This window comes from Perca flavescens, chromosome 12, assembly GCF_004354835.1.
Source record: "Perca flavescens isolate YP-PL-M2 chromosome 12, PFLA_1.0, whole genome shotgun sequence".
Taxonomy (NCBI): domain Eukaryota; kingdom Metazoa; phylum Chordata; class Actinopteri; order Perciformes; family Percidae; genus Perca; species Perca flavescens.
The window spans coordinates 10758946-10772123 of NC_041342.1; the positions used below are offsets into that span (position 1 = coordinate 10758946).

Below are 13178 nucleotides of genomic sequence, written 5' to 3' on the forward strand. Positions count from 1 at the left end.
GTCTTATTAATGCTGCGAAAAACAGAAACGGAATGCTATTGTTTGTTTCGATAATTGTCGGCTCAAATGTCTGTATGGTGGAACATGCACCTCAAAACAACAAATACAGTACAACATTTTTTATATTAATTTCTGTTTATGTAAAACTTAGAAAAAGACAAGATTCTGTAAAAACACTGATAATCATTCTTTCATTGTCACTTAAAACAGGAGCTACAGTACATACATAATAAAGTACATTTTCATTGCGGGTACAGTTTGGAGTGTCGGTCTGTGTGTGTGTGTGTGTGTGTGTGTGTAAACATATTTAGTGTATACAGTTTCACCTCCTCCCCAGCAGGTAGAGGAAGATGAGGACAATGTCCAGGTAGAGCATGAGAGCAGCGTTGATGTATTCCTCTGGATCCAGACGGTAGCTCATCATCCCCATCATCAGCTGACAGTCGACCATCAGGAACTGAAGGGAGGGAGAGGAGGAGGAGGAGGAAGAGTTAGGACAGGGTGAGCCAGTACCAGATAAACTATTAGTAAACTATGGAAGAAATTGTGACATGTCACAGTAGGAAAAGTAGGTGTGAATTAGGGCAGAATGATTTGGGGAGGAAATCGAATTGGCAGATGTTGCGATTATGATTTGATTTGCGATATTTTTAAGTTCAATATTCACTGTGTAACAGATACAACATGTCATGGAGCATTATAACATGAGACACTATCAAAACTGCTCTTTATTCTTATGCAAGGATGGGAACATAGATATTTCTTTTAATAAGCATGGAACATTAAACAGTCAAACACAGAATATTTATCACAAAAGCTAAAGTTATAATAATAATAATTAAAGCTGCAAGCAGCGTTGGTAGGGCCTTGCGCCTCTGCGCGCGTCGGGGTTACTGGCGGACGCCGCTCCTTGCGACCGTGCATTTGCGCCGCACTCGGACACCGCAAATCGTCACCGATGACAAGGGAACTCCCCTCTGAGTTCAATGATACCTCACACAAGACTCTACGTCACATCTGTCAAACTCGAGGCCCGTGGGCCAAATCCGACCCCTCGCAGATTTTGATCCGGCCCGCATATCAATTTAGGTTCACAATACATTTTGGCCCACCTAGTTTTTGTCGTCATTTGACGATTTGTAACTTTTTCCGACATTGTTGTCACTTTTGCTGAAGTTTTTGTCACTTTTTCTGACGTTTTTGCCAATTTTTTGGCACTTTTTTTCTATGATGGCTGAGGAACTTTTCCTGACTTTTCCAACCAAACTATAAGTATATAAGAGAAGACTAGGACACATGCAATAATACAGTCAAAGATATTTGACTTTTTTGATTAAATAAAAGCATATCAATAAACTAAACATGTCTGGCCCTTGATGTGATTCTTATTTTCCAGTGTGGCCCTTAGTGAAGTTGAGTTTGACACTCCTGCTCTACATCATACAGTTCATTAGCTGTGAAAGGGGGCTTGGCCAAAGCATAGGGGTCGGGGCAAACCTTTACCAATAAAAAAGAAAGTCTCTGCTGAGTTCATTGGTTTAGGAAATATACTGTGGTTTGTTTTAAAACACTCTGGAGGAACAAACACACGTTTCCTGGGTGACAATATTAAAAAGATTTTACTTCCTGTTGAAACTGTATCCCTTCTAGCCACAACCTGAAGAGAACAGAGCCACCGTTGATGTTTGAAGTTACACCTGTGCTTTTCCTAATATGGTCTAATATACACCTGTATACAGCATATTGAATTGTCTTCTCTGACAGCTTATTCCTCTTGATGGATAATAAATGTCCTGTTTGCTCAGTCACCCTTTACTATTGTTGCTTACAGACCGATGATTCCACTTAAAACTTAGAAGTTGCTTTGTGTGTGAGATCGGATGAATTCCAAAAAAAATCCTATTTTAAAGATATTACATCCACTTTCTGGCTTGTTGACCACTGCGCACACGTATTCTCTGCTAAAGCTGTTAATTAAAGCACCCGTGTGGGGGTGCAGGGCCTTATTTCACTGCTGTACACTTATTTGCTCTAAATAAAACCAATTCATGAGGTTAAATGTAAAAATAAAAAGTGGAACTGTGCAATTTGATGCCACACAGAGCTTAGGAACCTGCAAAACAGGTTGTAATGTTTGTCTGATGGCAGTAAAATCATCTGAGTGCTTTTACAGGATATCAGTGATAGAACTGTTTAACCTACTGAAGTGACCAGGACAACAGAAGAAGCTGTATTAGATATGTTTTTGTCCTTCTACTTTATACGCAGGGAAGTGCTATATAAGTCTTGTTTGTAAATCCCTTTAGACAGCAGTATTATTATCATATGTATGTAGACATTGTTCTTTTCTCCCATACCAGTGAATACAGCAGAGCACCCAGACATCCGTAGACGATATCAGTGATGTAGGAGTAGTAGAAGGTGCAGAAGAATCCAAACATGATCATGTCCACAATCAAAATCAGCAGAACGCCGTAGCAAATAGTGAAATCATAACGAGTCTGCAAATAACACAGCAACACATTAGTACATTCATTGATTTTATGAATAAATTATTTGTCCATATATTGCATATACTGTGCAGCTGCTTTTACCTACATTTTTCAGAATCTTCAAATCAGTGGATGTTCTTTACAATAAAGCAAACATATATTACAGACCATACATGATATGTTGATCAATATAAATAAGAATGCATTCATAAAACCAAGTTTTTTTATATATTCTGAAAAAATTACACATCCCACCTACAATATACTGTACACCTAGGCATTTTAATATTTTTTACAACCCATATTTATAATTTTATATTGTTTGTTTCGTTTTCTAATTCTCTTACTCTTATTCTAATCATCTCTGACTTTTTATTTTTCAATCAACTAATTGTTTCAGCTCTACTTTAACAGTCCGCCTCTTCATATATTTTCTAGCACTTGCAACACATATCATCCTAAAGTCAAATATGGATTTTCTTTACAAGAAACAGTTGAGAGCTATGACGTCAAAACTGATACATAAGGCAACTGAAAAGTCTGCACATAGCTTCGCTTAAAACAAGCTGAACATGATGTCTGTGTACAGGAAGCATTTAGAAATGCAGCTGTTTGGCTCAGCCTTGCTGTCTGACCTGTGCAGAGAATGCAATGATTGCGACAGAGATGGCCAGCGTGGATCCCATGGTGATAACCACAGCCGTGGTGTTGTAGAAGGAGGCGGTGGTTCCCACCATGTATGACAAGCTCAGGGTGACAACAGCCTGGAGGCACAACATTCAGTGCATTAAACATCGGCAATATCATCTCACAATATCATTCCCCCATGGTTTGCTTTATAGATAGCTTCACAAATTGAACTGCTTCAAACAGAGACAGATTGTTTTTAATAAATAATTATAGTCTTTTATAGACCTTAATGAAAAATGTGTTATGGTACCTATGGCATGAAAGTTTCACTTTATGAGTTTTTTTAACATTAATAGGAGTTCCCCCAGCCTGCCTATGGTCCCCCAGTACCGAGAAATGGTGACAGGTGTAAACCGAGCCCTGGGTATTCTGCTCTGCCTTTGAGAAAATGAAAGCTCAGATGGGACGATCTGGAATTTTCTCCTAATGAGGTCATAAGGAGCAAGGTTACCTCCCCTTTCTCTGCTTTGCCTGCCCAGAGAATTTGGCCCACCCATTAGAGAGAGACATGATGGCTTTCAAACGAGCAAAGTGGCCGTTGGTCAAGGCCACCCCCCCCTCTCCTTGTCAATAGCTGCAGACACAGAAATGGCACATACTAAGTAAAGCTCATTGTGGGACAGGCTCTAGTGGCTGTAATTCTGCACCAAGGCTGAATTTCAGGAATACAGTATTAGGGGACCGCTAAGGCCTGTGTTCCTATTTACATGTTGTGATTTATAGAGTCACAGCGTGTACAAAAAACAAAATAACATGAGACACAGCCATCTTCTAACTGTAAACAAACCGGCAACTATATTCTCAGGCGGAAGAATATAGTACTTGGGCGGAGTGATATGCTCGCAGCAAGCCTGTCTGAGAATATAGTTCCCGGTTTGTTTACTGTTAGAAGACGGCTGTGTCTCATGTTGCGTTGTTTTTTGTACACGCTGTGACTCTACAAATCACAACATGTAAATAGGAACATGTTGGCGTTATTTTGTCACTTTTGTCACAATTTGGAGCAGTAGGCTAGTTGGAACCATTTACCTGCAGGATCTGTGCTGGGCTAAGCTAATGCTGGAACTGTCAGACAGCGTTACAGCACGCACGGAGATGAGAAGGGTATGTATCGACTTGTCTAACTCTGGGGGTTACGGTGAATAAGCTAAATTCCCAATAAGTCGGCGTGTTCCTTTAAGTGCAGACATGTTTTTGTTATTTTTTTCTACCAGAAGCCCTGCTGGGTGAACACTCCTCCTCCTCCTAGCCCTGACAGTGTGTGTCTGCATTGTGTATTTAATGATCACCATACAGGAAGAGCCTGTCCTCATTTCACACGTGAACAAAACCTCAACGACTCACAGTGAATCTGTGTGTGTGTGTGTGTGTGTTAGAAGAAACTGAGGTTTTCATTTGGAAACAATAAAAAATGTACCAGTTTTTCCGAGCCCATTTAAATGTAAAGAGGCCAACATGTTTTACCATTACTACTTTAATGTCTTTACTGTACTGGAATATAGTATATATTTGTTTATGTAGACATATTTTTGGAGTAATTATAGTTAATACTTTTACTTCTACTTGGGTAGTTGTTTTTTTTCTTCAGAAAAGTGCTCTTTGTTGAGCAACATTTAGTTGAGACACCATTTGCCTCCTTGACCAAAACTTTTCACTTCTCTTTATATAATGTGACTGTGTGACATCAAGTGTTTCATATCCTTTATATATTTCCTTTTTAAACTACAAAGCGATTCTTTTATCATATTGTCAGGGTAAACTGTCCTTTAAAGGTCCCATGACATGGTGCTCTTTGGATGCTTTTATATAGACCTTAGTGGTCCCCTAATACTGTATCTGAAGTCTCCTTCCTGAAATTCAGCCTTGGTGCAGAATTACAGCCACTAGAGCCAGTCCCACAATGAGCTTTACTTAGGATGTGCCATTTCTGTGCAAGGGCAAGGTGGAGGGTGGGGGTGTGGCCTTGACCAACTGCCACTTTTCTCGTTTGAAAGCCATGATGTCTCTCTCTTTCTCTGGGCGGGCAAAGCAGAGAAAGAGGAGGTAACCTTGCTCCTTATGACCTCATAAGGAGAAGATTCCAGATCGGCCCATCTGAACTTTCATTTTCTCAAAGGCAGAGCAGGATACCCAGGGCTCGGTTTACACCTGTCACCATTTCTCGCTACTGGGGGACCATAGGCAGGTTGGGGGAACGCATATTAATGTTAAAAAACCTCATAAAGTGAAATTTTCATGCCATGGGACCTTTGCATCTATCATTAACATGTTTTGTTTTAATATTGGTGACTATCTATATTGTGTGAAATGAATCCTCCCAATTAGATATTTGGGTTTTTATGCTCCTGTGTTTGTAACTCACCAGTCCCACGATGTTCCAAGGGTGACGGCGACTGAAGGACTTGCAGAAGCTGAGGGCGGTGGCGACCACGAAGAAGATGATGACGGAGCTGAGGTAGACCCCCATGTTGGCTTGCACCGCTTCTTTGATCACACTCGAGAAGGTGAACACACACACCACGCCGAAGGTGAACAGCAGCTGGAGAGTCAGGATGCTGAACACCTGCACAAGGAAACATGAACAACCACGTTACAAAATATTCGGCACAGCAACTGATCTTATAGGTGTATATAAATGTTTTCAGGTGAAACAGCTTTGACACTCGTGATCTGTGTGCAGGATTTATGGATTTGAAAAATGAAAAGAGATTTTTGGATTATTACACTTTCCAGCATGCACTAGATCTGACCTAGCCTTCCAGAAATCCTGTAAATCATCTTGCTATCCCTGAAATTTCTCTCGCGACCAAGAGAGGCTCTTGACTAGGGCCTGCACAAATTTTATCGAAATCGCAATATGGACTAGTGCAATATCCAAATCGCAGGGAGGGGCGCTATGTTTGTTTAAAGGCAAAATGTGTGTCAAACTGTTCTGAACGAAGTATTGTGGGGCTGCAGAGAGGTCCCGGCCTACAAATCCTATCCTACAGACTAAAAAAAAATCTTTGTTTGGTACAGATCCTCGCATAAATCACACTATATTGTTAGACTTTTTTTAATTTTTAATATTTTTAAGAATAATGATAAAAAAAAGTATAATTCCCTCCATATCATGAATAAAATCGCAATCGGAATATCAGTGAAAATAATCGCAGTTAAATAATTCCCTCATATGGTGCAGCACTAGTCTCGGGTTGGTTTTCCCATCCTGATGTCGTAATAAAGTGCCCATAGCAAGTCGTACAAACCTTTCTAACAAACGCTCTTCTCACTGTCTTGTCATTAAAAGAAGATGAGGCTATCAGGGGAGTTGTGTCCGACGAGGCCTCTGGGATGATGTCTCGGAAAGACTCGTACCCAGTGGTAGGCTGATGTGCGTATGTTGCATCTATTTTGGGTGGAGTGTACATTGCCGGGGCGGCAGAGTAGGGTGGAGGTTGCTGTCCTTGGTAGGAGTATAACTGTGGTGGAGAGGACGCATCGTAACCAGGAGTGTTCTGTGTCTCTGTATCTGACATTCTGATGGGATGTCAAACTGTGGGCCAAAGACAGAAGTTCGGTCACATAAAAGGATCAGCTTATACAAAAGCAAGCACAGGTCTGATGGGATACAGTCTGTCTAGCAGCTGCAGTGGGAAGTTCCTGTTATACCTAAATATACTATGATTTACTCATTACCTTTGGTGTCTGAACTGAAATGACAATCTGTCTCCCAAATGGTCTGTCTTTCTCTGTTGGTTCCATTTAATGAAACACGGGTCATTTTTCAATATCTGTCGCAAGTAAGTACAGGGTTTGCCCAATAAGGGTGTAAACATTAGGAAGTAAAACTTTTTTTTTTTTACACTCAGCAAACCTTGTGGGAAAAAACAAGTGAAGTGTTGTGTCCTGTAATAGGCTATGGTTTTACAAAACACTGTGTTTTTTTGATTCGCCAGCAGTAATGATATACCCCGTAAATATACCTGGATTTTTATCTAGGGTTGAATTTCCAGAGCAGGAAGTTATAGTAAGAAGACAATAGATAGTTTTTCACAGCAGACATTTTAATGCGGAAAAGTTACATGTTATATCTAAATTCAAAATGTTACATAAGTTTAAGTACAGATGTATTGAACAAAAGTAATCATTGAACTGACAATCTAAAACTGAATGAACTCAAACTAATATGAATGAAATTTGTTTTAAAGAGCCATTGTTGCAGTTACACTTGCTGCACCTGCTTCCTTTTGTCCTTTCTCGTTCACCCGAATCACCCAAAACAAATCGGACGTACCACAGCGCAATCTAGCAATTAGGGGTGCACGATTCAGAAAATGTCACGATTCGATTCAGTATCGATTTTTAGGCTCACAGATCGATTCCAAATCGATTTTCGATTCAAAAACGATTCTCGATTAAAAAAAATAAAAAAAAGATTCACAGTATGTAAATGTAGTTACTTTTCCCATGTGATTGCAGTACACATACAATTTAAAAGAAAAGAAACACAACAAATTAAATGTAGTTTGATATTACTTTATAATTAACTACTTCCGCTGCACTCGTTCTTCTTTTGATTATAACAAGAGTGCCCAGGCGTCTAAACTCATTTCAGGACAATAGTATACATTACAAAACGAAAAGAAAAAAAAACGATTTTGAATCGGTAGAGCTTGAATCGCGATTTGAATATGAATCGATTTTTTTTTTTGCACACCCCTACTACTAATTAAGTGTTTTGAAGTTTTTATCACTGACTGCACAAGTACCATGTATCTTAATGAGTATAGAAGCAACTGGCAAAATATATTTTTTTGTGATTTTAGTATAGACCCTTTTAAAAGATTATTATTAACCAAATAATGTTTGCGTTCTTGTTGAACGTAGCAGTAAAGCAAATAAAAAGCAGAGTAAACAGTAGGTATTGCTTTAAGACTAAAGAATAGAAAATAAAGTTGAATGTTCTTCTTACCTTTCCTGCTGGGTTATAGTCGTGTCTGACACCACACACAGTGCTGTTTGAGATGGAGACGATACAAAACACAAATACCTTGCGTGGTGATTGAACATTTGGGTGTCATTTGTACCACCAATCGGGTGTAGAGTTTCACTTCCTGGCAATTTGAAACAAAAAAAATTCCCTGTCTGCAAGGACTCACAGTGCGGAAATCTGAAACACCACCGTTGCTTCTTGCTTCATCGGAGATCATCAAAGTGGGGTCTGGGGACTTCCGGGGGTCCACATGTCAGTAACACAGGGACCACCAACTAAATGTAATGTTCCAGACTTGACTACAATGAAAGTATAGTATACATATAAACTGTTTATTATACTGTACTGTAACTTACACTGTTTACCCTGTGATTGTCACTGTTTGCAAGCTCAGTACAAAATTAAAGATGGGACAATTTAGGACACATTATTGTATGTAATGTTATACGATTTGTGTCTGGGAATACTTGACCTGAAAATGTTTTGTGTCAGCTGTTGCCAGGCAGAAATTGCAATTGCAGTAATAAGTGTGTAGCCCGTTCCCAGTCCTCTGACTCGTTGCCCCACATCTCAGATTTCTTTCAATAAATTCAAACTAAAAGTGAAACTAAATGGCGATTCAGTCAGATTACAGTATCAGGCTAATAGGAGATGACATGCCATTGTAGAGGTGTGTATTGTTTGTGTCAATACTCCATGATGTAATTTAATTAGATTAGTCATTTAAGAGTAAGGCTTGTACTTTAACATGAAGGTAGTATTCCCTACTGCATACAGTACATATGAGAATAAAAGGTCATTCTTGACTTTCATGAAACAGTATATGTTCAAAATACCATTTTTTTTCTCGTCCATGTTGGCTTAAAGGTTTAAACTAAAAGTTATTTTTTTTTATCTTGGAAACAGCAGGGAACATGGCAGAGGAAGCTCATGTAATACCATTGAAAGCTCCAGAACAGCCACTGAGTGGACCTTGTGTTCAGATTTTTTCAACTAAAAGTTAAAAATGTATTAAAATGCAACTACAATGGAAAGTTACCATGCTGATATTTCAACATCAATGTGCATTAAAGGTCCAATAAATCAAAAAGTAGTAAGTTAAGTAATAAGTCAAATCAAACAGGCAACTTTGGTACATATTTTTATGTAAAAATATGTACCAAATAGTGCGAAAGAATAGTGCGACACAGGGCACGTATTTGTGGGTTGTTGCAGTAGGAGAGTCAACAGAGTCAAGAGAGTTAGTGAATATAGAGAGATTATTATAGCGAGTAGAGAGTTCATAGAGAGTAGAAAGTTTATAGCGAGTAGAAATAGGCTCAGCCCTGGAACAGTGGAAAAAATTGTTGAATAAAATTCTGAATAAAAATGACATTTGATGTCAATTCCCACAAACATTTGTCACCAAGCACAATAATATCCCCCTGACCTGTCCACGAGCACTGTTATTGTCCATAAGCACCATCACTGTCCCAAAGTATGTCCTTGCCACTGTCAAAGCCTGCCCCAATCAACTGACTCAAACTATTTCTATAAACACCACACTGGCAGTAGACTACATGTCAGACTGTTAGATTGCTCCTATAGCGTACACCTTCTGTTCTGCCTATCTCACCTATTTGGCTGAGGAGACAATGTTGCTCTAGGCCAGTGTTTCTCAAATGGGGTTACGCATACCCTTAGGGGTACTTTGGAGCACTGCAGGGGGTACGGGAGATTTCTTTTGAATATGTTAATTTAAAAATATCAGTCATGCATAATAAGTGTGTGTGTCTCTCTCTCTCTGTCTCTTTGTGTGTGTGTGTGTGTGTGTGTGTCTGTGATGCATAATTTCCTGAAAAATTATACTATAATAGTAAGTTAATTTAGTAATGTATTTTAAGCATTTGAAGTAGCATTTAAATGTTTTTCAGTTGCAAAGTTGCTTAGTCAATCAGACAGCGCTGTAATGTACCTCTTTATACAGGCTTTTTTCCCCCCCAAAAAATGGTACTTGGCACAGAGAATATTTCACAGGGGGTACACTATTGAAAAAAGTTTGAGAACCACTGCTCTAGGCTACATACTCAATATAATCACAGAAATGTGTGTGCAATGTGTTCTTCATTCATTTCCCTCCCAAATTGATGTATTAGGACACAACCAAAATCCTAACTTTGTTTTTTGTTGAGAAGACAATTACATTTACAAGGTCCCAAATACGCTTAGTTATTTATGTCATTTATCTATGAATTCATACTCCAAATGTATTCATCTTCAACTCAAAGACATTCATGGCTATATCTGTGAAACAATTTGTGACGAGATGCTATCCGTAACTTCCACCCCCAGATGTCCTCATGGAGTTCTGAAGCTTTGAGTACTCTGCCTTTTTTTTTTTTTTTCTCTTCTCTTGATACAATTGGATTGAAGGCTTCACTGGTTCAGAGAGCTTCAGTTCGCCATCACTAGCTCTGGGTAATTATGCAAGTCTTTCAGTTTTCTGATATTTGGCAAAACAATTCAAAAAATAATTGCAGATTTATCAATAATGAAAATAATCATAAATTACAGACCTAAAGCCCATATTTGCTAAATTGTAACTGTATCTTAGTTTACTTTAAAAGATTTCAGAAGTTTGTCAATTATTAAATAAGACAAAGTGCCACTCTTTTAAAAAGTAGTTGGTTTAAAAAGATTAGATAAGTGTAATTTATATTCTCATCATACAGCAATTCCAATTCTTCAGGACAGCGTGTCCTGTTTCTGGACAGGACAAACAACCACAAAACACATCATTGACACTTAAAAACACACAAAACAGACGGTCACACAACATCTCTCACACATATTTATTGTAAAAAATACATATAAAAACGATTTGAGACATACAAAAGATTGGAGCTTAGAAACAGTATATTGAACAGACAAAGACCAAGCCATTTTCTTAAATTGCATTACATATTTACAATTTAATAAATAAAATTCAATTTTTGTTTTTTATACCAGAGTAAAGGCAGATTGTCCATATCTTGGGGCTGCAGATTCTCATCTTATACACTGACCTCAAAGCACAGGGCAGTCGGAGGATCAGTGCCCTGCGATCCGAGACCAAGGATTTTGGGACATTTATAAAAAAAAAAAGCGTCCTTGGTTGGAGAGGAGCTAGTTAACACAGAGTGTTTAGTAAGCATTGGTAAAGATTGAGGTATTGCACCACACAGCTTAGAGGGGGGGTAAGAAAGTAAATAAAGAGTAATGTGGGGTTTTTAGATTGTCTATTATCTTGATCAACAACCCAATCACCACCACCACCAAACCCCCCCCCCAAACACACACACACACAAACACCCCCATCCCTCCCAGCCAAAGTAAACAACATCATAACTTATCACCACAACAAATGTAACATCTAATGATCAATGCACCTTGTCTTCTGCACTCGCTCACACAATGCCCCCAAATGCACAGACGGACTTTTGGCGTTATTTTTCTATTCTTTCGATATACAAAAAATAAGAAACATGCACAGGGCTACCCTCTAGTGGCCGGACAAGTTGTAGCACCTCAGACTGCAGAACATCAGGGACAAGGAAAAAGAAAGGAAGAGAGGCTGGGGTGAACAAACTAGCCAGTAGGAAACCTGTGCACTGGGCTAACCACCAATCGGATCCATACCACTTGCGAGCACAGAGATTTAAACACATGAAACAGGCAGCGAAAGCAATCAATTCATGTTTTTTGTTCTTTCTCCTGGCCTGTGTACAACCTGTATCAGTCAGCATCTGTTGAGCAGCTTAAATGTTGGGCTTCCACCTCAGTTCAGCCCCCCCAAAAAAAATAACACTACATATACCTGCTTGCACACGAGAAACCCTTCACCAGGCAAAGGCAATCAACACACACAAAAAAGGCAAAGGGAAGCCATTTAACACATTTAGCAATAGTTATGATCATAATGTGATGAGATATCTTTTTAAAAAAAAAAAAAAAAAAAAAAAGGGAAAGGGGTGGGGGCTAGTTATGTAATAATTAACCATCAGCTGTCCATAGCCTCCAGTGTTGGGGAGAGAGGCAGATGCCACTTTGTATAAACATGCCCCCTAAAATCCATCCCTCAATCCTTTATCCCTCCTCGATCTGGCATTAACGTAACCAGATGGCGAAACCGTCGCTCCAAAAAGAAAAAAAAAAAAGAAAAAAATCCGGACTACACCCCAGAGAGAGTTTGAAAATTAGGAGGGAGAAGGGAGTTCGTGGGACAGAATGCCACGTTGCGTACCAATGCCACGTGTAACAGGATGTTTGCCAGCGTAAAAAACTAGCATTAAAAAAAAAAAAAAAAAAAAGGTAACCCGCTTTACCAAGCAGACTTCTGGCAACTTACAGTGAAACACACACACACACACACACACACACACACACACACACACACACACACACACACACACACACACACACACACACACACACACACACACACACACACACACACACACACACACACACACACACACACACACACACACACACACACACACACACACACACACACACACACACGTCTCTGGTCATCATGAACATACACACAACCTTATCCCAGACCTCATGTGAAAGAAATTAAAATAAAAATCAGCCTTGAAGGACAAAAGTGCTCAAATTGGTGCCAACACCAGCGCTACTATGGCCCTATGAAATACCTACAATGTTCCTAAACACTAAGCAAGTAGCAGCATGTTAAACTCAGCGCTAACTAACCACCTACAAAAAAACCGACCTACTCAAAAAAAATAAAAACAATTAGCCCCCAAACTTTCCCTGAAATGTTTACAGGTAATAGTAAAAAAAAAAAAAAAAAAAAAAAAGAAAAGTTAACGCCTAGTAACGGCAGCCCCCGTTCAGCAAAAACAAGCCCTCAACCTTCAGCCGGTTCAAAATAAAGCAACGTTTATGTGGTTATGGTTCACGCTTTCGGTGTGAGGTTGGTTCATTTGGGATTAGCCGAGGAACGAAAACATTCATCCAATGTATGACATGGAACA

General features: G+C 39.2%; 2 protein-coding genes across 5 annotated transcripts in view; one reads left to right on the forward strand and one right to left on the reverse strand.

Annotated features, from left to right (window-relative positions):
* parp2 (poly (ADP-ribose) polymerase 2) overlaps positions 1 to 5640 on the forward strand; it is a 22547-nt gene extending 16907 nt beyond the window's left edge. Inside the window, exons 18-19 of one of the 2 annotated variants that reach the window (XM_028593384.1) lie at positions 338 to 501; positions 5548 to 5640. In XM_028593384.1, the coding sequence (XP_028449185.1) occupies positions 338 to 501; positions 5548 to 5569 (186 nt within the window). In that variant the 3' untranslated portion in view covers positions 5570 to 5640. The remainder of the gene's footprint in view (positions 1 to 337; positions 502 to 5547) is intronic. The other variant, XM_028593385.1, reaches the window with a different exon arrangement.
* si:ch211-284o19.8 (protein lifeguard 1) lies at positions 2411 to 8230 on the reverse strand. 3 transcript variants are annotated; one of them, XM_028593388.1, is made up of 6 exons: positions 8137 to 8230; positions 6431 to 6717; positions 5545 to 5745; positions 3128 to 3256; positions 2599 to 2629; positions 2411 to 2501 (listed from the first exon to the last, which is right to left on the reverse strand). In XM_028593388.1, the coding sequence occupies exons 2-5, from the start codon at positions 6698 to 6700 to the stop codon at positions 2618 to 2620; spliced, it is 612 nt and encodes a 203-aa protein (XP_028449189.1). In that variant the 5' UTR covers positions 6701 to 6717; positions 8137 to 8230; the 3' UTR covers positions 2411 to 2501; positions 2599 to 2617. The 3 variants fall into 3 exon arrangements, with proteins under 3 accessions (XP_028449189.1, XP_028449188.1, XP_028449187.1); XM_028593387.1 differs by having other exon boundaries at positions 2411 to 2629; XM_028593386.1 differs by lacking the exons at positions 2411 to 2501; positions 2599 to 2629 and having other exon boundaries at positions 2636 to 3256.
* Positions 8231 to 13178: the final 4948 nt, after the last annotated feature.